General features: G+C 52.6%; 2 protein-coding genes across 12 annotated transcripts in view; one reads left to right on the top strand and one right to left on the bottom strand.

Moving 5' to 3' along the window:
• The window catches only part of MAP7D3 (MAP7 domain containing 3), a 34103-nt gene extending 20302 nt beyond the window's left edge, over nt 1-13801 (top strand). For 2 of the 8 annotated variants that reach the window (XM_045883108.3, XM_045883133.3), the window contains 11 exons: nt 111-835; nt 1380-1504; nt 1774-1979; nt 3599-3728; nt 5888-6020; nt 7023-7127; nt 8105-8158; nt 9441-9543; nt 10535-10733; nt 11627-11898; nt 12477-13801. In XM_045883108.3, the coding sequence (XP_045739064.2) occupies nt 111-835; nt 1380-1504; nt 1774-1979; nt 3599-3728; nt 5888-6020; nt 7023-7127; nt 8105-8158; nt 9441-9543; nt 10535-10733; nt 11627-11898; nt 12477-12484 (2060 nt within the window). In that variant the 3' untranslated portion in view covers nt 12485-13801. The remainder of the gene's footprint in view (nt 1-110; nt 836-1379; nt 1505-1773; nt 1980-3598; nt 3729-5887; nt 6021-7022; nt 7128-8104; nt 8159-9440; nt 9544-10534; nt 10734-11626; nt 11899-12476) is intronic. The other 6 variants (XM_045883117.3, XM_045883126.3, XR_010406268.1 and 3 more) reach the window with 6 other exon arrangements.
• A 3685-nt stretch (nt 13802-17486) lies between these two features.
• The window catches only part of FHL1 (four and a half LIM domains 1), a 61286-nt gene continuing 56978 nt past the window's right edge, over nt 17487-21794 (bottom strand). For 3 of the 4 annotated variants that reach the window (XM_064574621.1, XM_045883076.3, XM_064574620.1), the window contains 5 exons: nt 21603-21777; nt 20821-20990; nt 20138-20324; nt 19363-19562; nt 17487-18986 (listed from right to left, as the gene is read on the bottom strand). In XM_064574621.1, coding sequence (XP_064430691.1) covers nt 18903-18986; nt 19363-19562; nt 20138-20324; nt 20821-20990; nt 21603-21777 — 816 coding nt within the window. In that variant the 3' untranslated portion in view covers nt 17487-18902. The remainder of the gene's footprint in view (nt 18987-19362; nt 19563-20137; nt 20325-20820; nt 20991-21602; nt 21778-21794) is intronic. The other variant, XM_045883093.3, reaches the window with a different exon arrangement.

Here is a 21794-nt window from a genome sequence, read left to right as displayed (position 1 = left end):
ACATAGTCTCTCTTTTTTCTCTTCCTGTTCTTATACTGTTACGTTGTGCATTTCTGTCTTGTCCGGTTTCTGAGCGTATGCAATTTCATTCTGTCCTCATTCACCCACAGGCACCCACAGTACTTTAATCCAGTATATAAACATGCCCTTGCGTAGCCGTAGCAGTGACGAATTGAAGAATACCACAGTGCTTCGCAAGGCAGCCGTGGCAGGGCCTCCCCAGGAGAAGGTGGACACGGCCCCCCATGTGAGTGTGGAAGCGGCCCCCGAGACGAGCGTGGAAGCGGCCCCCGGGGCGAGCGTGGAAGCGGCCCCCGGGGCGAGCGTGGAAGCGGCCCCCGGGGCGAGCGTGGAAGCGGCCCCCGGGGCGAGGGTGGAAGCGGCCCCCGAGGCGAGCGTGGAAGCGGCCCCCAAGGTGAGTGTGGAAGAGTCCTCTGAGGGGAACACGGAGGCGTCACGTGAAGCAGGTATGGAAGCACTCCCCGAGAGAATGGAAATGTCACCTGAAGTGAGCGTGGACGTGTCGTCCCCCGAGGCAAGCGTGGACCCGTCCCCCAAGGTGAGCCTGGACTCATCTCCTGAGGTGAGCCTGGATGCATCCCCTGATGTGAGCATGGAAGCGTCATCTGAGGCCAGTGTGGAAGCCAGTGTGGAAGCCAGTGTGGAAGCGGCTCCCAAGGCTAGTGTGGGCCTGTCACCCGAGGCCACGGTGGAAGCATCGCCTGAGGCCAGTGTGAAAGCACTCCCCAAAGAGAGTGTGGGAGCGTCCCCTGAGGCATCCCCCAAGGTGGGCACGGAAACATCTTCCCAGGTGAAAGTGAGCGACTCTCCACAGGTTTGTCAAGTGCCCTTTATTGACAAATTTTCTATTAAAATCTGTATATTTAGTTGTATAGGTCATGATAGGTTAGGTTTCACAACATAAGCAACTTGTTAATATTTATAGCATTCTGTAATAAAATTAGTAAAATAGGATAACTTTATTTAAAATTCTGATATTTGTTGTATAGTTTCCCCTCAAAGCTGGAATATTAGTTCATTTTTAGTAGCAGGGAGTTACTGTTATTTGAACTGTTTCTAAACTGAAGAAAAGTTTTTTTGAGAAATACTGCAAACCTCTTAATCAGGATTTAGAAATAGAATTAGGTTTTGAAGTGAAAGATGTTTTACGGTAATTATTTATGTGACCTTGAATTTTGTAATCTGAATGGTTAGTCAAGAAGAATATATTTGTACCTAATTCTCATGCTTGAAAAGAAAATGGGGAGTTTAAGGAGCTCTAATTGTATTATATTCAGGGTATTTTTGTCTAAAAAAAAAAAAGCGAGCTGCAGTAAGTAAATGCTCATTTCTTAATCTGATGATCTTGCTCTGCTCAGAAATCGGAGCTGGACAAACAGGCCTCAAAGCCTGCTACCAAGAAGCGCCTGGTGTCACACATACCGTGTTATAAATGGCCGTCTTCTGTGAGTGCGCGGCGCCCGCCTTCCCCCGTCACTGTGAAGTAAGTGGCTTATTTGCACCTGTTCCTCATAGGTATTTTACCAGGATAAATTTCACATCAGTGTTTCACAAATGAAATAATGTAGTATACATTACAATGTAAATATAAAGAGGAAAAAACTTTTAAAAATGGATTTACCCCATCCTAAAATAGTATTTCATAATATCAAGACATGATATTTTATGAAATGGCACATTATAAACTTAATTAGCACATATCTATTACAAAACCATATCAGTTTTCCCCCATTAACGGTTACTTTTTCCCAGCAGGCAAATGCAAAAGAATCGCCCCCCATCACCATCACCCGTCATGTCAAAACAGTCACAGTCTCCTCTTTCCTATAAAATAATCCCTGTTCACCGTAGCCTGTTGGCACAAAATGCATTAGGTACTCTTGGAAAGAAAAGAGAAGGAGTGCCTAAAACTGCTAACAGCTCCGAGGCTGTGAGCCAAAAGCAGATGGTCTGTGAAGGTAAGCTCCTTTACTAAGAAGTTTATTTTGGCAACATGGAAAATCTTAAGGTAGTTTGGGAATGGTCACCTTTGTTTTATTCCCCAATCTGAGGACTTCAGGGAGCGAGCCTTCTTTTGATAAAGAGAATTTAACCAATCATTGACACACTGTTTACTTTTCCTTGCCAGAGCTTCTTACTCACCCCCACCCCCTTGTTGTTTTGGGAAATCCATTTTTGGAACTGATGTTAAAAGTACTGGTTGGGGGGCACCTGGGTGGCACAGTCAGTTAAGCATCTGACTCTTGGTTTGGGCTCTGGTCGTGATCTCAGGGTCGTGAGATTGAGCCCCGTGTCAGGCTCTGCGCTCGGCATGGAGTTTGCTTGGGATTCTCTCTTTTCGCCTGCCCCCTCCCCTCAAATAAATAAACCTTAAAAAAAACAAAAAAGTACTGGTTGGATGAGCTCATTGCTCTAGGTGATCCCTGGGGTCCCTTCCAGCTCTGATAGTGGATGGTTCCATGAATGGCCCTAAGGTGTCGTCCATCCTTGGAGAGAGCACATCTGGCCATTTGTGGCTGAGCAGGTGTCCATTGAGAGCTGATGGTCATTTCCATACAAAGGCCATAACATTTTACTTACTTATTTATTTATTTTTAAAGATTTTATTTATTTGAGAGAGAGTGAGAACTAGAAAAAGAGCACACACACACAGAGGGAGAAGGGGAGAGAGAAGCAGACTCCCCGTGGAGCAGGGAGCCCGATGCGGGGCTCAATCCTAGGACCCCGGGATCATGACCTGAGCCGAAGGCAGATGCCCAACCGACTGAGCCACCCAGGCGCCCCAAGGCCGTAACATTTTAAATACACTAATAAATTTTTCTTTTGGAAGGATTTTCACAGTGATTTTTCTGATCACAGGAATAATCTTTTTCTTATAAATTATTCATTCCTGATGTCTTAAGATCCCTGTCATATGTGATTTATTTAAAATAGTCATCATGTGGACTGAAATAATTACAGTCTGCCTCCATGTGGTCACCTTATTTTACTGAATGTCTTAGTTTCTTTGGTTATGTAGTTAGCCACTGTATGATCAATCAGATATATTATTACCAGTGTTCATCTAAGTAGTAATTATTTAGTAAAAATTGTGCACAAATTTCAAAATGCATGCTGGATATATTTTTGTTTAGTCAGGTATTTGTATACTTCATATAGACTTTGTATACTTTCATATAGACTTTATGTATTTTATATACTTCTTATAGACTTTCTATACTTCATAAGTTTGTCTTCCTCTATATTCAGTGTATTTTAATCCTTTTCCCCATAAGATCAGTTTAGTCAAGTATCTCTCAAAACGGCTAAGCCAGAGTGGGAGTACATTATTTCATTTTGGAGCAAGTAGTTGTTAAAAAGAGACAAACTACTAATTCTGTTATTGGGAGTGGGGTTGGGGTTTTGAACCAAACCTGTTTTGTAATCACCTACTTCTAGATTGCTAGTTATTTGTAAATTGTAGACCGTGTGCATATTGTTTGGGTTTTTAACGTTGTTGGTTGTCTCGCATCTCTTTATTGGACTTAAGGGTGTTAAGTTCCCTAAGCTAACTGTTTTCCGTGTTAATTTCAACTAGAGTCTAGTAATAAAAGCACACCAGGGACTATGAATGCCAAGGAGGCAACAAAAATTTTGGCAGAAAAACGACGGCTTGCTCGCGAACAAAGAGAAACTGAAGAAAGAATACAAAAGGAAAGGGGGCAAAGGTCAGCACAAACCCACTCTTCCTATACACTCAGTCTTGGCCGGGGCCCAGATTTTGAAAGTCAAAATGTACCTTCAGGTTAGATGTACTATAGATAATCGAAGAGTAACTGACTTTTTCTTCAGTGTGAATCAGAAATGACTCGTTGCCTTCGAAACAAATGGGGAAAGCATCTCCAGCAGAGAGGACGCTGGTCTGTAGAGAGAGGGTGTAGTCGTCTGTGGTAGCCATGCATCGTGCGAAAAGATGCATGAGGAGGCCAGCACTTGGGTCAGGGTACCATATCTCCGCAGGAACATCCGAGTGATCACGCCAGGCCGTTTCTGTTGGCATTCACTGGGCTCAGCCCCTTTCTTTGTTTCAGAAGTCTTTTGGAACTTTAGAATTTGTAAACCTTGAAAGTGTACTTCCTCATTCATGTTTTGCTCGGGGTGCTTTCCAGTGACTTTTGTGACACCTCAATCTCCTCAGTCCTTCCCGGAAGGCTTTCCGTGGGCAGCAAACCTCATGTACACTTGGGTTCATTCTAACTCCATCGCAAGGTTTCCGGACCCTCAGTCTTGAAGCTTACTTGATTTAGGGCCCTGGAATACAAACCTCTGTCCACTGCCCGCACCGAATAACTACAGTCCTGAGTTTGTTTGAAAGTATTAAGTGTTTGAAATGCAGTCACATGCTTTCAGTACACTTTATATGGGTTTGGAAGAAAGAAGGGATGTTGTGAATAGCAAAAACATGTTAACTTGAAGAACATCATTGCTTCGTGTAAACAGCTCATTTAACATTTTATTTTATTTTATTTATGTATTTTAAACATTTTATTTATTCATTTGACAGAGACACAGCAAGAGAGGGAACACAAGCAGGGGGAGTGGGAGAGGGAGAAGCAGGCTTCCCGCCGAGCAGGGAGCCCGATGCGGGGCTTGATTCCAGGACCCCGGGATCATGACCTGAGCCGAAGGCAGACGCTTAACGGCTGAGCCACCCAGGCGCCCCTCATTTAACATTTTAAAAGCCCTGCGTACTGGTCATTGTGGATGGGCTTCCCTCTGGGCACCACTGGATCCTCCTTTAAATTATCATGTGTGAGATTGGGTGTGAACATGTGTATAATGAGGCCTTTTGGAGGGCCCCATGCGTTTAACAGTTAAGGAGTGCCATTTTTTCCTCTCCTTTTAAAATGCAGAGTAGCCCACTAATTGATCAAAATCTTTTTCTACTACCAAGAGCTAGTTTCCCCCATTTAAAAAGGGTAACATTGGGGTGCCTGGGTGGCTCAGTCGGTTGAGCGTCTGACTCCTGGTTTCAACTCGGGTCATGATCTCGGGGTCGTTGGATCAGGCCCTGCATCAAGCCCCGAGTTGAGCCCTGCTTCAGGCTCAGCGGGGAGTCTGCTGCTTTCCTTCTCCCTCTGCCTCCCACTTGCACAGGTGCTTGTGCACTCTAAAATCTTTAAGATTTTATTGGAGAGGGAGAGTTAGCACGAGAGGGGAGAGGGTCAGAGGGAGAAGCAGACCCCCTGCCGAGCAGGGAGCCCGATGTGGGGCTCGACCCCGGGACTCCCTGATCATGACCTGGGCGCCCCTAAATAAATAAAATCTGAAAAAATAAATAAAAAGGTGAAATTGTGTAAATTCTGTGCAGTAACATAGCAAATGTGGTGAGTCTGGTGTAAGTATAAGTTGTGTTCCTATATATAAGTGGTTTCACTGTAAAAATGCATGTACAGGGGCACCTGGGTGGCTCAATTGGTTGAGCATCTGACTCTTGGTTTCAGCTCAGGTCAGATCTCAGCCTCGCGTTGGGCTTCGTGCTGAGCGTGGAGCCTGCTTGGGATTCTCTCTCTCTCCTTCTCCCTCTGTCCCTCCCCCCAAGTCCTGTGCGCACGTGTGCGGTGCACTCTTTCTCTCTAAAATAAGTAAGTGAATCTCGCTCTCTCGCTCTGTCAAATAAATAAAAATCTTTAAAAAAAAATGCATGTACGGGGGCACCTGGCTGCCTCAGTTGGTGGAGCATGCGACTCTTGATCTTGGGGTTAGGAATTCGAGCCCCATGTTGGACGTAGAGATGACTTAAAAAAAATGCACGTACGACTGCAAGCTGTATATGGTAGAGACTGAGACAAATACTAAGGGCTGTTTAAATGTGCTGTGTCATTAGCAAAACAAAGGACGTAGCAGGGAAAGCTGTGGAAGGCCAACAAGAAGAATTCTTGAAACTGGAAGATGGGCAGCAACAGAAGGAAATAAAGAAAGGATGTCCAGATCCAGAAGACCAGAAAGTGCTACTACAGGTTTGCTGGCTCTCTACTTTATCAGGGGTTGAGAACCAGATTCTAAAATTCATTTGAAACCCAAGGCAAAAAATCTGTTTCTCCAAGAAAGATGGTGAACAGATGCAGCCTTCTCTGGCTGCAGTTTTCCATTATAGTCTAGCTGCTACCCAGTGCTGCTGCAGGTCATGGCCAGCCACCCTTGGCAAAATCCTAGAATATTTTCCAAGTGAAACAGAAGCAGAAAGCTGAGAATTATAAATTAGTAGTTCTTTATTTTGTCTTTATAAACATTGCAGCTTGGTTTCAGGAAGTCCCATTGCTCGCACAGATTAAATGTCCTGTGTGTTTTCCCAATCCTGCGCTTTTTGGTGGCGCTCACAGCTGCAGTCCACATACCCCCTGAACAGAGACGATAAAAATTACGATTGCCTTTAAAAGTTTAAAGTCCTCCAGTTCCTCAGTAAGAATGTCTCACCCATGCAAATTCAGATCATCTGGTAAATAAATCCACAAACTGAGCTCAGACTCCACTCAGCTTGAATTACTAACACAGCCTACTTAATATTCCAGTTTTAGTGTATCACTTAATAAAATCAGTTGTATGTCGCATAAGTGGTTGTGTGCATTTGCATTCCTCGGGAAGCTACCTTTAAGGATCCTCCCAGTGCTTTTGAAAGGTGTAAGACTTTTGGCCCCTGTTGCTGTGGTAATGGATAGCTACATAATCACTGACTTTGGAACTGTAGTGGCCTGATGACCCCTGTGCTGGAATGGTGACCCTGAGGTCCTGGAGGGGACTGACATGGCTTCTAAATCCTCGACGATGGTTAGGCTGGTTTTGTGCATTTTTAGCTAATGTTTTGAAAACTGAGAATTTATGAATGTCGTGCGTATAGGTACTGTCAATCTGAAGGTTACATTCTTTTATGCTGGATAACCTTTATTTAACTTTTTCAGCTGTTGTTCTCAGTTATCACTCATATATTGAGAGTAAGTGGTATTTTTATGCAAATTTTCTAGAAAGGGGCCGCCAAAATAAAAGCTCAGGAGGAGGCTGAAAAACGCAAGAAGGAACAGGAGAGAATTATGTTACAGAATTTGCAGGAGAGATTAGAGAGAAAAAAGGTACTCTTTCTGTTTTGGGAGTTCGGTTCGTTTCGAATATAATGTTGGGCACATGATTTTAAAACGTGTTCTTCAGAGTCACAAGTAAGCGGTGTGCTAGCCTCTGGTAGTTTTCCCACTGCAACTCTCTTCTTCCTTATCCAAGGATCTCACCCTTCCTACGTAGAAGGGTCTCTCTTATTGACCTCACCTGTCCATCACGGACCACTGGTGACCAGTACAGTGACACCTCAATATCACAAACCCCTGGGAACAAAGCTCCTTTGAACAGAATCACTCCGGTCATGGGAGTGGTTGGTAGAAGTTAGTTTCTTCTGGACTGGGCTGGAAATTGCAGCAGCTGAGTGGGAGGGAGCAGCAGGTGCAGGCTTCTCTCAAAGGCCGAGGTGCAGGCCGTTTGTAAGGTGGGACCTCACTTTGCAACTCATTTGGCTTGTCTGGGGTCAGAGGAGGCCCCAGTCCAGGCTGCAAGGCCTCTCTGTTGGGAGATAAGTCACCCTGAGGAGGCCAGGTGTGCACCAGGGAGAACATTCTTTCCCTCCCGTGTGTGTACTCTTTGCAGCCACAGACTTCTGACAATGTCACATCATTGGGGTGCATTCTTTTCATTAATATCCGCTTCAGTCATGGTCTGTTCAGACTAAAACGTTAAAAAGTCTTAACTGGTTTGCAATAGTATGTGCTTCTAAGTCATGAATTTCTAAGTCTACAAAATTAGTAGGAGTGAAAGGTAATTGGATTTCGGGGTTAAGATGGCTGGTTTAGCTGCTACCCCTCCAGATGTTTCCTGGATGGCGGACACTGGGGTTGGGAGGACCGCGGCAGCCGCCTCGAGGTCTCAAGGTGGTGAAATCCGTGGCTTGGGAGCAGTTCTGATGCATCTGCTTGTGGAAAATGGAAGTAATCAACTTCTTCGGGACCGCTGGTTTTTTTTTAAATCTGTATTCATGTTTGAATTTTTATTTCCCTTTAAATAGAGAATTGAGGAAATTATGAAGCGGACAAGAAAGACAGATTCAAATGCCTCAAAGGTAGTCTATGTGTCCCCACCAGCAGTGCGTAAGAAATCCTGTCGCTTCACCTTCTTGCCGACTTTGCCATTTTTGCCAGTCTGGTGGTAACTCAAGCATCTCGCTCGCATGTCCCTGATTATGAAAGAGGTGGAGGAGCACATTCTATCCTTAAGTAGCTGTCCTGTTTTTTCTTGTGTGAGATGCTTGTTCGGGTCTGTGCCCAAAGCCTTTGGGTTGATACTTGTCTTTTTCTCACTCACTTGTGGTTCTTCAGCTGTTCTGGATGCTGCTACTTCCTTGCTTGTTTGTGCTGCATCTATCTTCCGCCAGTTCGCAGCCTGTCTTAACGCGCGGTCTGCTGTTGCATAGAAGTTCCTAATTCGCACACTACCGAGTTGATCAGTAGTTTTTGATGATTGATGAACTCGAGTGCCTTTTCATCTGCTTTTTGGCCATTTGGAGATCTGCTTTGGTGAAGTGCCTTGTCAAGTCCTTCGTCCATGTTTCTGTTTGGTGGCTGGCCTCCTTTTTACTGATGTGTTGTTTTCCCCCCTCTGCTTATGGGCCCTGTACATGTGTAGTGGTATTGCTGTGGTTTGCCTCATACTCTCGTATAATGCCTTTTGATGGACAGAAGTTCATTTTCATGAAATCAGATTGAGCAGTTTTTTTCCTTTATGGTAAGTGCTTTTTGGGGGTCGATCTCACAAGTATTTGCTTACCCCAGCATCCTGTCTTTTGAGGCATCTCATGCCTCTAAGGCCTCTTCCCTCCAAATTCTATGCCCTTTACCCTTTGTGCTACCAGACTGGTATTTTAGCTCTTTCCAGTTCCCCAGTGTGGTCATTCATATCATGACAATTTAGAATACAAATGTCATTTCTGGAAAATGCAGCGAGTCACCACCTGAAAGCTCATTTAGCCTGCTGGCCTGAGAAGTTTCCCCTCAAGAGGCAGCCAAGAATTTTTTTTTTTTTTTTTTTTTAGCTGTTCCATCAGTTGGCCCTACGTTGGCTTAGTTCGGACTCTGAGCAGGCAGAGACCCCATGCCAACCATGGCTCCCACTCGGGGAAGTCTTTCATTCTTGGAGTGTCTTTCCCTAACTGAAAGACACAACTAGGGCCACCTGTTCTGTCCCCTGGAGTCTTGGGGCCCAAGAGGTTAGATTTTCTTTACCTCTTAATTGAAATGATGAAAAATAGCCATCAGTCAGTCCAGCATGAAGCCTGTTTTCTTTGAAATAGCCAAGTCAGGCTGATGGAATATTAGATGTAATCGTGACTTCTTTTCTCATCCTAGGCTGCAGAACCATTTGTTGATAACACATACGAGGAGGACGAGGCGGACGACGAGGACGAGTCGGAAAGTGACGACGGTTCCTTTGATGACCTGCGTCCATCAGGTTTGCTTGCCTTTTGAGTTCTGTTAGTCACCATGTAGGAGTTGGACTGTCTGGGTTCATCTAGGGGCTCCTCTGCTTCTGAGCTGTGTGGCTTTGGGCACCTTACTGAAGCTCTCTGTACTCAGTTTCCCTACCTGAAAAAGGGGAAGCGAATGTGGTCCTCCTAGGGTAGCACGAGATTGCAATGGGGTGATCCACGTCGTCCTAAGAACAGTACCTGACGCATAGGCAACTCTCGGGAAAGCCCACTACGGTGGCGACCGTTATTCTTGTACAGCTTGTGCTGTTAGGCTGTAGGTAGTACCTCTCACCCGGATGCGAGGCTTACGAGCACGTCCTGGCTCCCGGCCTTGTACGGCACCCGTGACCGACCGCAGGCGGACTGCCGCTTTCCAGCTCCCGGAGAGAACCGTCCCAGCTGTCTGAGATGCCTGGCTGAGTCCCTCCTGGGTGGGAACTGCTCTGTGCAGCAGTACGAGGCACTCTTTACCCCACAAACGGAAACGAACATGCAAGTCAGGCCCTCTACTGGGGCAGCAAGGACACAGAGGGGAGGGGACCTCGCCTCAAGGGAGCCCGTGGCGAAACGGAGGAGCACACGGTGACACGGCTGCCGGCTGGTTGGCCCAGATGCGGCGAGAACAGAGCAGGCGGAGCAGGGCCAGGTGCAGGCAGGAGGCAGCAACTAGAATCGAGGCTAGAAGAAGAGTCGGGAGGAGGGGTAAGCAGCCCGCTGCCCGCTGCCGTCTGGCCTGCCACTCTTGCCTGGCAGAGGAAGGAGGGCAGGTTCCTCAGAGGTGGCCCCTTCGTGCTTTGAGGCCGGAGCAGGCCCGTGCGCTGGGCGGCACCCTGCACCCCACCATCCCGCTGCATGGCCCTCCCTGCCTGTAGGCGGCCGCTGTGCCCTGGCCCACCACCATCACAGCCTTCGCCTTCTGTTGCCTTCGTTGTCAAAACTCCAGTTTTAATCTTCTTCCTTTTGTTTTCCAAGCCTTTATAAATGGCATGGATTCATCCACAAAACTCAAAACACATTTTAAAAACATGAAGAAGAACACTCCCAAGCTGGTGTTTTTAGACGCCACTTCTGGCCAAGTCCATAGAGAGACAAAAACATTTTTTAATGGCGACATGAAAAACTTCAGACAAAAAAGTGCGAAAGACCCTTTGGCTCAGGCAAAGGGTACCAGGTGAGTCACTCAGCGAGTTTATCAGAATAAACTTGGTGGGAGTCCTACACCACATTATTGACTGAGCTCTTAGTTTGTACCAAGCACGGTGTCAAGTACTCCCAGAAATAAACTGATCCCCACAGCAGCCTTACTAGGTAAGGGCTATCATCTTCACTTTTACAGACGAGGAAACTGAGGCACGGAGAGATGACGGGCCTTATTTGCCCAACATGCCGTTGTGATAGGGCAGAGCCCACATTCAAACCAGATACATCCGGCTCTAAGCTGTGCTTTTGTGCCCACTGGTTAGCATTTGCTCATAAAACCTGGCGGGGGCCGGGGGGGGGGTGGGCATTGAGTGACTGCTTCGTACCCGGTGTTTGATGTTGCCTATTCTGATGCTCATTGCAACCCTGACTTCAGTATGGATGTCATTTTACATACGGGGAAACTGAGGGTCAGAAGTTAGGTCGGAAGAGTGGGAATAGGTTCTTAGGAAGGCTCCCTGGGGGTTGCTTAAAAAGATATGAACCTCCAAGGCCCACGGGAACATGAGGGGCCGAGAGGCGCAGTGACGGGCTGGACCGAGCCCTGGAGCGGGGAGAGCCGTGTCCGTCCTCCCTCCACGGTTCCGCCCGAGTCCTGGATCTGCGTGAAGTGGGGACGGGGCTTCTGGAGCCCTGTGTGCTCAGCTGCTCCTGGCCTTGCTTAGTGTTTGCTGAACCCTGGAACTTGGCAGGACACAATTTGGAAACCAGTGTGGTCTGTGATCTCCAGGCTCCCTTCCCGCCTTCCCATGCTAGGATTCTGAAGGAGAAGTTCCTTATCCTTCGTTTAAGGATAAAGCTGCTTTCAGGACAAAACCTTGGTTTGGGGATAGTCAGGATTCTAACCCAGGCATCTCTTACCAGATCGTCCAGCAAAAGAATGACGAGCCGAGCAACAAAAACCAGAAAGGCAAGTGAAACCTGTAACACCGTGGGACCCTCCAAGAGTTTATATCCAGAGGCACAGGAGTGGATCTGTGACAAAATTATTGACATCAGAAATGAGGCAGAGTCCCTTATGTCCAGTATCCCTCCTGATAGCCGAAAATACCATCTGAAAGGTTCCATGACATTCCACCAGAGTCCCCCGTTGCCTTTACACAACAAGAAAAGCAAATCTGTTCCTGCTCCATCGGGTAAGGCCTCCTCCTGTTTTTACGTTGCTTGAAAGGCAGTTGGCCATGAACCCTCCTGCTTATGGCTCTTCCAGGGCCTTCTTGGCACCCTGTAACTTTGAGGCAAGTAGGGAGACGGTGGTGGGTCTGAAGGCTAGTTTGGTATCAAAGGGTCTTCCATTAAGTTGGTTTTGAGAGAGTAAATGACTTGATTCTAGTTTTGATGCCCTGCGTTTCCTACCAGATACACAAAGTAGGTTCTCGTCAGCCCCCCTGATCCACCAACTGCTTTCTAGCATGCAGATAATCATTTAGGGCACAGGGTTAGTCAGCCCTTTGGACTTAGTCTCCCAGCCTGACTTTCCAAAACCAAAAGGCCTTTCCTCTTCTTTCTTTTAAGAAGCTTTCTTTGAAATTGAGAGACAGCTTGGGCCTGTTTGGGGGTTGGGGTCCTGGGGGCACCAGTGTGTCAGCAACGTTGGGTCAGGGAGGGGGGGCGTTGCGGAAGGTCCCGGGCCCACCACAAAGAGAGGCTGGGGCCCAGTGGCAGTAAGACCAGCATCTTCTCTACTGTTCTTTTTCTTTTTCCCTCCGGTCAGATCTGTAAACTTCGCGCAGCCCAGAAGAGAATTCGTCATCTACTCTGGATCTCAACTTCCAGACCCCCTAAATTTTGTGCCTCTGACTACCAAAATGACCATCAAAAACAGGGAAAACATCAGACAGACACCTTAATGTCACCTTAATGCTCAGAAGCAGGTTATCATCTTGACTCTTGCCAACAGCAAGGGCTCTGAGTAAAGAGTCATTTTTGTTTTCCTGTAAAAACCTCCACTGTCTCGTTCTTGTTTTCCGGCCGGGGTGTGTGAGCGCGCCCAGCAGTGGTCACTCTTGAGTTTCTAAGCCGAGGGGGAATTTTCTCTCTCAAAGTACTGCTTATCCCGTTTAACAGGTACCTTACTTCAGCAATTCAGAACAGACGTTCGATCTCGTAGAGGCCGTATGGGGTGTGCGAGGGACTCGGGATTGCTCACAAGAGCTCTGCTGGCTTGTTTCTAATAATCAGGAGGTTGCAAAATGTAGTACGTCACATGTTACCATTACGTCTGCATGTTTTTAACTCTGCCATCACCCGAGTGCACAGGCCCTGGCACCCCGAGATGCTCCAGGTCCTAGAAAGTGTGCCCTCGGGACAGTGTTAGCGCCTGCCGTGCTCATCAGTGTTACTTTGTTGAAGTGCACCTTGGGGGTTTATTTCCAAAACTGTGCAGTGGTTTTATTGTACCTAAAGCAGTATCTGGCTGCTGTCCGGCGGGGCACATGCCATTCCCCTGGGTGTTGGCAGCAGGTCGTCTTTGGGTCCTCGTGCCCGCCAGGCCTGCGCTTTGGGGTGCGGGCCCAGAGCTGCTTGCCTTTCCCTAGCCACTGGCTGCGAGTGAGCACAGAAGCAGTGCCATTCTTTGGTCCCCGTGCTAGATAGGCGTGCACGCACGTCTGCCCGTGCATACACGTCCGCGCACACACAGGATAGGTTTCCTGAAATCCGTCAAATTCTGCTTATACACACCATCGACTAAGACTTGAGTGCACAAACCCCTACCCCTGATGGGTTTTCTGGTGAATCACAACGACTTTCAGGCAGGCCTGTGTTCCTTTCTAGCCACCAGCCTTGGATTAGTGAAAGGAAGGAATTCTTTCTGATCCCTTAGTTCTTGGCCGTTCAGAGGACTGTACCGTTGAGGATTAGAGCTTGGTGCCTTAGAGTTGAAAACTGTTTTTATACACTAGCTCTTTCGTATAGAAGGCAGAGACAGTCATCCTGACAAATGAGTTTCTGGTATTTTTCTGCACAAATGTCACATGTTGGAACACTGTTACACCCGCATTTGTATGTGTGCTCTGTAAAATAAACTTTGCAGATAAAGCAAGTTTTCTTTTTCATTCTCATCACAAAACACGTACTGCTCGCTGCTGGTGCTGTAAAGGGGTCCCTAATAGGTAACCAGGCTTTGAACGGAGGCAAGTGGCAAGTTCCGTGGAAGGCGAGCAGATCCTCCGCTGCCCGCCTGCAGCTCCCGGTGACGTGGCAGAGCTCCACTCGTGGGGCGCCGAGGTGCGAGCCTTGGCATTCTGTGCCCGTCTCGGTGCTCGTTAGCCTTGCCGGCCGTGGCTCTTCGCTTCTCCCTGAGGCCGTGACTGTAAAGTCTTCTTCTGTTGGGCCGCCTGGGCGGCGCCGTCAGTGAAGCGTCTGCCTTCGGCTCAGGTCACGATTCCGGGGTCCTGGGATCGAGCCCCGTGTCCCCTCTGACCCTCCCCCCTGCTCATGTGTTCTAAGTAAATAAAAAAAAAAAAAATCTTTGAGAAAGCTTTTAACTGTGGTGAAATCCATATTCACCACCTGTATCTGGTTCCAGAACATTTTCATCACCCTCAAAACACCCGCCCCCTTTAAGCAGTCACTCCCCACACCTCTCCCCAGCCCTTTTAGGGGCCTCACTCAGTGCCTGGCACGGAGGAGAAGTCTGCGTGTGCGCTCGGGCCGCGACGGGGCTGTGACCGTGCACATCTCCGGACCTCCCCTTTCCCGTGCGTGGCTGACCCCGTGTTCTGACCTACTGCAGGTGTTCAGTGTCCCACCCGGAGACCTGGGACACATGTTCTGTTTTGCTCGGTTTTGTTTTCGTCGGGCGAGGTCCCCGTTTATCCCGTCTTTGGGGTCTGGTGCCGAGGAGAACGGTGGCGCCCGGCCCCACTTGGCCTTCCACGTTGTGGGTCCAGCTGCTGCAGCTGCCCCCCCCAGGATGCCCCGGGGCGCGCGCACCACCCGCAACGCGCCCACAGCTCCCGGGTGGTGCACCCTGGCCGAGCCCCCCTCCTCTCTCTGGGCCGGTGCCCTGGAACCTGGTGGGGGGGGTGGGTACAGGACACCTTGGTTGCCTCACGTGTTCTTTCCTCTCTGGGCAGTTTCTTGGGGTCTCTGCCCCTGAGGGACAGGCCCCTAGCTTCTGCCAGTGGGTTCTGTGTGGGAGCCCGTTTCCTGCGCCCGCGTCATCTCGCGCAGGTACGAAGCCTTGGGACAGTCCCGCCCTCTGGCCGCCGCCGCCGGGCGCTATGCCAGACGGGGACTGCAAGTCCTGAGTCTTCGCTGAGGTGGCAGTGAGCTTGCTCTGGGACGTGGCTTGCGTTTTCTTTTTCTTTTTCTTTTTTTTAAGATTGATTTATTTGAGAGCGAGAGAGCACAAGCAGGGGGGAGAGGCAGAGGCAGAGGGGAGAAGCAGGCTTCCCTACGGAGCAGGGGGCCCGACGCGGGGCTCGATCCCAGGACCCCGAGATCATGACCTGAGCCGAAGCCAGACGCTTCCCCGACTGAGCCACCCAGGCGCCCCTTGGCTTGCGTTTCCATGCGACTGTGCTATCATCTCGGAGTCCCCTTTTAGTCCCGAGGAATCCCTCCTTGTGGCGAGAGCCAGATCAGGAGGTGAGGCAGAAATCGGCCGCAGAAGCCTGGAGGCAGGCTGGCCGCCACATTCCATCAGGGGCCCATTCCCGGTGGCCCTTTGGGGCCCCCGCCCCCCGGGGCCATGCAGGCCTGGTTTGTGGAAGCAGGCCCTGGAAGAGGCCGCCTTGCTGTTGCAGTGTTCCTGGATGGGTGTGTCCAGGGGTTCCCCAAGTCCCGCAGTAACTATAGTTACATTTACACGTGCCGTGTGCCAGGGACTATATTAGTAGTCATCTTTTTAAGCCCTGTGAGGGTGGGTATTCATTTTTACCTAGGAGGACACAGATCGGTGCAGATTGGCGCTCGTTCAACCTCGTACAACTAGGAAGAGGCAGAGCTGATGCTCAAATTCAAGTCTGATCGTAAAGCCAACACCCCATCCTGCTTCGCGAGTGGGAAGGGTCCTGTGGCTTGCGTGGCAGGTAACAGACTACCTTTGGTGCTGGAGGTACAAGTAAATTTGCCAACGTTTATCGAGTGCTTTTCCTGGGTGACAGTCGCCCCGCTAAGCGCGCGTCGTACTATGTGATCTGCATGTGATTCTGGGAGGTCGGAATTCTGTCTCTGACAGGCGAGGGAGGCAGCTCCGAGAGGTCAGGTAAGCTTGCCTGTGGCCTCGGGGGCCTACTGAGGGGCTGAGCAGCTGGGATTTGACCCCAGGCCGTCCGCTCCAGGACCCACCCTGTGACCCACAGGTAGGGATGTTCTTGATATTCTGATCCCCGTAATTACCAGGGAGAGCAGGGTTCTCTGATGCCAAGTTGCTAACTAGAAATCGCCCCTCCTTCCTCCTGTGTCTTAGTCACTCTGCAGACTGAGTACTGAGCAGGGACCTGATGGTTTCCTCATTGTGGTGCGGCCCCCACTGCCCCTGCCGCGGGGGCTCACCATTCCTGTGGCAATGCCTGGTCACAATGGCCCCTGGCAGACCTCGCGGACCTTCCGCATTCGCATCTGCAAAACGGGGCGGGAGTGCCGTCAGCGGGGGCTGTGAGGGTTCGCCATCGAGCCAGCCCGGTTTCCCCGGGCAGGAGCGGGGAGGCGGCGGCCTGCCAGGAGGCCAGGGCAAGGGGCGTGTGCTGGGCCGGGCGGGGCTTGTGCGGCGCCCATGGCCGTGGTCGTGGGGCAGCATTTTCGCAGCAGACCCCGGGCCTGCCGTGGGCTGGAGTCTTGCAGGCCTAGTGGGATCGGAAGGCCGAAGGGTGGCACAGGATGGAGGACGAGCGTAGAATCTAGGGCAGATGGGGGCAGCTGGGGAAGGAAGGGGCTGGGACCAGTCAGGGGACTGGGGGGGCGGGGGGCAAGCACCAGCTCAGTGAGGAGGCGGCGGCGGCCTGAAGAAGTCCCCACTCCAGCCCAGGCTTGTTCTCTCTGGGCTCTGTCCCTTGCCGCCATCTCCGTAACCCAGCCAGCTCCCTTGGGAAGCAGAGGGGTGCCACCCCAACTCCCCACCCCGCCCCTGCTCCCTTGGGGCCCCAGATGACCACTTTTCGTGGTTTTAACTGCTCCTTTCTCTAGGGAGACAGACACAAGGGGATGTCACCTGTTCACAGAAATGCCCATGGTTTCTTGCTGACAGGTTTTGATTGCCTGCTAACACGGTCAGGTCCACGTTAGCACCAAAGGGTCCCTGCCTGTGGCCCCAATGCTCCTCAGACCGTCGCCCTCTCCTCGGGCCGGCCACCAGGGGGAGCGAGTTTCTCCCGGCGACCCGGGCCGGCGGTGGGGGAGGGGGGGCGGTTGGCGCAGCGGTTGACAGCAGCGGATCCGCACTCCGGAGGGCACAGGGAAGGGGCAGCCGACCAAATGGGGCCCGTGATCCTCTGACCCCCTCCAGCGGCCATTCCCTTCCCCTGGCCAAAGAAAACCGATGCCCTTTTGAAGGGATGTGAGCATCTGCCAAATGCTTCTTTTGGGTCAGAGTGGGGTTTTGTTTTTAACTGGATCCAAGTGCTCTTACAGGTTTTATCTTGCTTAGAATTCCTCTGTTCTGTGCAACCGCACTGAACGGAGCCCGTGCTTGGAGGGAGGAAAACCGTCACTGGGGTTCTGGGATGAGTCGCGTCCCCTGAGGGCAACCCCGGCGGCAGAAGTGAAAGGCCCAGGCGAGTTATTTATACGCTGCTTTATTTCTGTAAGGATACACTGAAACGGTAGAGGATAATAGCGAATGACACAAGGTAGCAATGAGACCACTCCTACGAGAACGTCCTATGCACTGGCAGTACGGTTTTACTCGTGATGCTGTCCCGTTACGCTACGGCCTAGAACAACGTCGATGAGAGTACAGGAGGGAGGGCAGCCTGCAGCTCAGGGAAGCACTACGTGGGGCTCCGGTTCCGCCCGGGAGGGTGGCCGCCGCTCCCCCAGAGGTCCAGCTAAGCTCTGAGGGACAGTCCGAAGAGCCACAAGAGGCGGGACTGGGCGGGCCTGTTCACCGACAGGGACCAGGAGCAGACAGCTCCCGCATGACAAGGGATTCAGCTCGGCCCCGTTCGGAGACGTCCTAGTGTGGCCGTGGCCGTGGCCGCCCTGGCGCCTGCTCAGCTACCCCTCTCGAGTGTTTGTGGGATGAATTTCAAAACTGCAGGAACCTTTGAGGGCGTGAAAATATCGACATGCAAGTCTCCAAACCCATAAACTGTTACTATTCGTTAAAACAAAATCGTTAAAACAACAACAACAACAAAACAAAACAGAGAAAGGGCAGCTGGGTTAGTCTTGTTAAGCTTCCAGAAGGATTCGCTGTGACAACGTTCCTGTGAAACAGGTTCGTTCTCTCGGGTCTGCCTGCACGTTCCACGCTCGGAAGTAGGAACGTTCAGAAAACACGCCACACGGGGAAATGGAGGTTAGTACTGGGGCGGGGGGGCGGGGAGGTCAGTTTAGAGGGACTTACAGCTAAAGTTCAAATGTTAACTTTCTGGAAATTCGTGTTAGTCGTTTGAAAGCACAAAAGAACGGAAGGGAGATCCTGATGAGGAAGTTCAACCATGCATTTCGCTAAGCTCGCTGTCTGCTCACGGAAGTCATGGGCAGCCGCTGCAACTCTCGCGGGTCCCGGGGACGCGATGGTCCCCGGGGGGGACGGGGGGGGGGGGACACGCGGCGGGACCCGGCTGAGCGGCGAGACGCAGCTCAGCGGGGGCCCCGCGCCGGGGCGTCTCGCTCGCGTCCCTAAGCAGCTGGACGGCGGCCGGGACAAGCATGCGGAAGAGCGGCTCTAGCTACGTGCGGGTGTCCTCGCGGGGGGACCGAAGCCGGCGGCTGCGGCCTAGTGCGGTCACTAGCGCGGTGACGGGCGCCCTCCGGGGAGGGACACCGTGAGATGGGGGCAGCGGCAGCAGGAGCGCTGCGGGGGGGGTGGGGGGGGGAGGCCGCTCTGGCCCGAGGGGGGCGGAGGGCGCGGAGAACAAGACTCGATTCCATTGTACAGGACAGGAGCCCCTGTCGCTTTACAGCTTTTTGGCACAGTCGGGGCAGTACACCTGCTCCTCGTGGAAGACAAAGCGCTTGTTGGCCAGATTCACGGAGCACTTTTTGCAGTGGAAGCAGTAGTCGTGCCAGGATTGTCCTTCATAGGCCACCACACTGGAGCCTTTACCAAACCCTGCGGAGACAGCGAGAGCACACGGACGAGCCGGCTGAGCGGGCCCGGCGGGAGGCAGGCCGCCGCCCGGCCGCTCACGGAGCCGACAGGCGCGCGGGGCGGGGGGGCCCGCGTCGGCCCGGCGCCGCCCCCCCAACCTCCACGCACCGGCCGCCACCCCCCCCCGCCCCGCCCCCCCCCGCCCCCGCCGCCGCCACCCTGCTCCGGCTCTCCAGGCCCCGAGCCCGCACGCCCCGCACGCCCCTGCCACGGCTATCGCCCCTGTGACGCGCACCGACCTCCCAGCATAACCAGTTTCTTTGATTTAGGTCAGGGCCATGGCATCAAAGTGGCCACCAGGAGGCAAACTTGGGCTGTTCGTGGGGTGTGCACTTACCGGGCCTCGAGGAGCTGCTAAGCTTCGATTTTTTCTATAAAGAACCACCACCCACGAGGGACAAGTCCTCTCTCCACCCGGATGCCTGCCCCGGAGGTTGGCGCTGGGAAACAGGGTGAGAGGCAAGCGTTTCCCGTGGCACACTGGGGGCTTCCTAGCTTTAGAGACTGGGTGGCTCACTCTTGACACAGTCCTTTTCCCTGAGGATGGCAAAAGTCTTCTCAAATGTACATTTCAAGGCTCCCCGGGGAGATGGGAAAATTGGAGGCGGGGAAAGGGCCCGGGGCACGTGGATCGCGGCCGCGAGATGAGAAATGAAGTGATCAGCTCTGCTTCTGATCGCAGCTACCGCTCAGCTAGCCTGCCGCTCCCCCCCAACCCCCCCCAACGCCGCCCCCCCCCCCCCGTCCTCTCCCTGCCCCGCCGGACCCCGCCCCTTCCCACCGCTCCCCTCCCCGCGCGTGCGCGCGCGCGTGCGGTGCCTGCCTGCCTGCCCGCCCGTGGCCGTGGCCGTGGGTCTCAGGCTCGTGAACTCCGGCAGCGTCGTTAGTTAGTCAGCAGCAGTCAGGAGGTGTGCTGTATGGCAGAGGCTAAGCTGGCCTGAGGGAGAATCCAAACTATCGGGGGCCCCGGGGGGCCTTCGGGACCACCATGGCAGGGGGAGAGGACATTCTCTGGGGCCTTTGTGGATGAAACCGACGACGTAGGAGAATGCGAGATGGTTACCATGCGCGAGACCTAGCCCGGCGGACTTAGCAAGGACTCTTCAGCCTACCGGTGATGGGGTTCTTGCAGCCGGCACACTTCTTGGCCACAAAGTTCTTGTAGCAATCCACGCAGTAGTACTGGTCCTCGACGGCGGTGAAGCGCTGCCCGGCCAGCTTCTTAGAGCACGTGACACACACAAAGCACTCGGCGTGCCAGGGCTGGTCCTGGTAAGTGATTCCTCCGGATGTGATGGCCTAGACCAGGGAGCGGAGCACCGGATTCAGAGTCAACAACCACTTCGCTGAAGGCCTACTACGTGCCAGGCACCGAGCTGGGCGCTTTGGTATACGTTATCTCATCTCATCGCCACAGCGGCCATGGGAGGCAGGGGCGACTAGCGGCCCCGGGTTACAGATGAAGACACCGAGGCCCAGAGAAGGCGAGCCCCCGCGTGAGGTCCCGCAGGGCAACTAGGCGGCGGAGGCGGGCCTCTAGAGCCCGGGGGGGGGGGGGGGGGCCGGAGTGAGCGCGCCCTCGGCCGGCCGGCCAGCCAATGTGGCCGATGTGGCCCGGGCGCCGGGCGCCGGGCGCCGCTTTCCCCTGCCACGGTCTCCTCATCTGCAATCCTCATCTGCAACCCGAGACCAGGAATTCCTACGTCGCAGGGCTGTCGGGAGGATGGAGCGGGACGGTGTGTGTGCAAGTGCTTCTAGAAACAACGGTCGGCGCAGAACTCCCCTGACCACGTACCTTGTTGCACTTGACGCAGTGCTTGGCGAATTTGGTCTCGTGGCAAGTCACGCAGTAGAAGTCCTCCCCTTTAGGGAAGAAGCTTCCAGTCCCGATGACTTGCTTGCAGTTGCTGCAGGTGAAGCAGTCTTTGTGCCAGACGGTCTTCTTGTACTCCACGTTTTGATCTCCTGCGGTGGGCGGGGGGGAAGCAGGACCGATAGCCCCACTGACGGTGCCCTGCAGGGGGGGCTGCATCCACTCCCCCCCGCCCGGGCCCTCCAGAGGGGAGGGAATGCAGGCCCTGCAGTCGTTGGCCTCACGCTTCCAAAGACCCTCCCCGCGGGGGGCCTCTGTCCACCGTCCTACTGGGGTGCTGCCGACCCAGCTTCTGTCAGGGGAGGGGACCCTGGCGGCGGTCACGTGCCAGGATTCGGTGCCTGAAGCCCCGCCCCGCCCCCCACGGCCTTGGCGGACCTGGCCTGGCCCAGAATTGCACCCGGAGGAGGTCGCATGCTTTGCTCACTCACTCTACCCAAATGAGAAAGCGCTACATACTTTTCACTTCTTTCTCTTGCCACAGACCGCGCTCTCCAGTGTCCTTTAGCTGCCGCGTGTGTGCGTGTGTGCGAGCGTATATGCGTACGCAGATACACGGCTATATACATGCGTGCGTATATACGCTAAACCTAAGCGCGGCTCGCGGCAGCATCGCGCCACCGCCGCGAGCCCCCGGCACCCCCTCCGCCCGTGGGGCCTCCTCCCTGGCTGCCCGGGGGGGGGCGGGGGAGAGGGGACACTACCTGCCACGATCGGCTTGAAGCACCCCTTGCACTTGGGGGAGTCCTCCCGGGTGGCGCACTTGTTGCACAGGATCTTGTTGTCCTTGGCCACAAAGGTCTCGTTGGCCAAGGGGTGAAGGCACTTGGCGCAGCGGAAGCAGGTCTCGTGCCAGTAGCGGTTCTTGTAGTGCACCTCCTGGAGACCAAGCGGAA

This window comes from Mirounga angustirostris, unplaced genomic scaffold (genome assembly GCF_029215605.1).
Source record: "Mirounga angustirostris isolate CCGP_5_RB_7025 unplaced genomic scaffold, mMirAng1.0.hap1 SCAF_11, whole genome shotgun sequence".
In the NCBI taxonomy this organism is placed as follows: domain Eukaryota; kingdom Metazoa; phylum Chordata; class Mammalia; order Carnivora; family Phocidae; genus Mirounga; species Mirounga angustirostris.
Note: the sequence above shows the minus strand (reverse complement) of the source record. Positions and strands in the feature narration are given on the sequence as shown.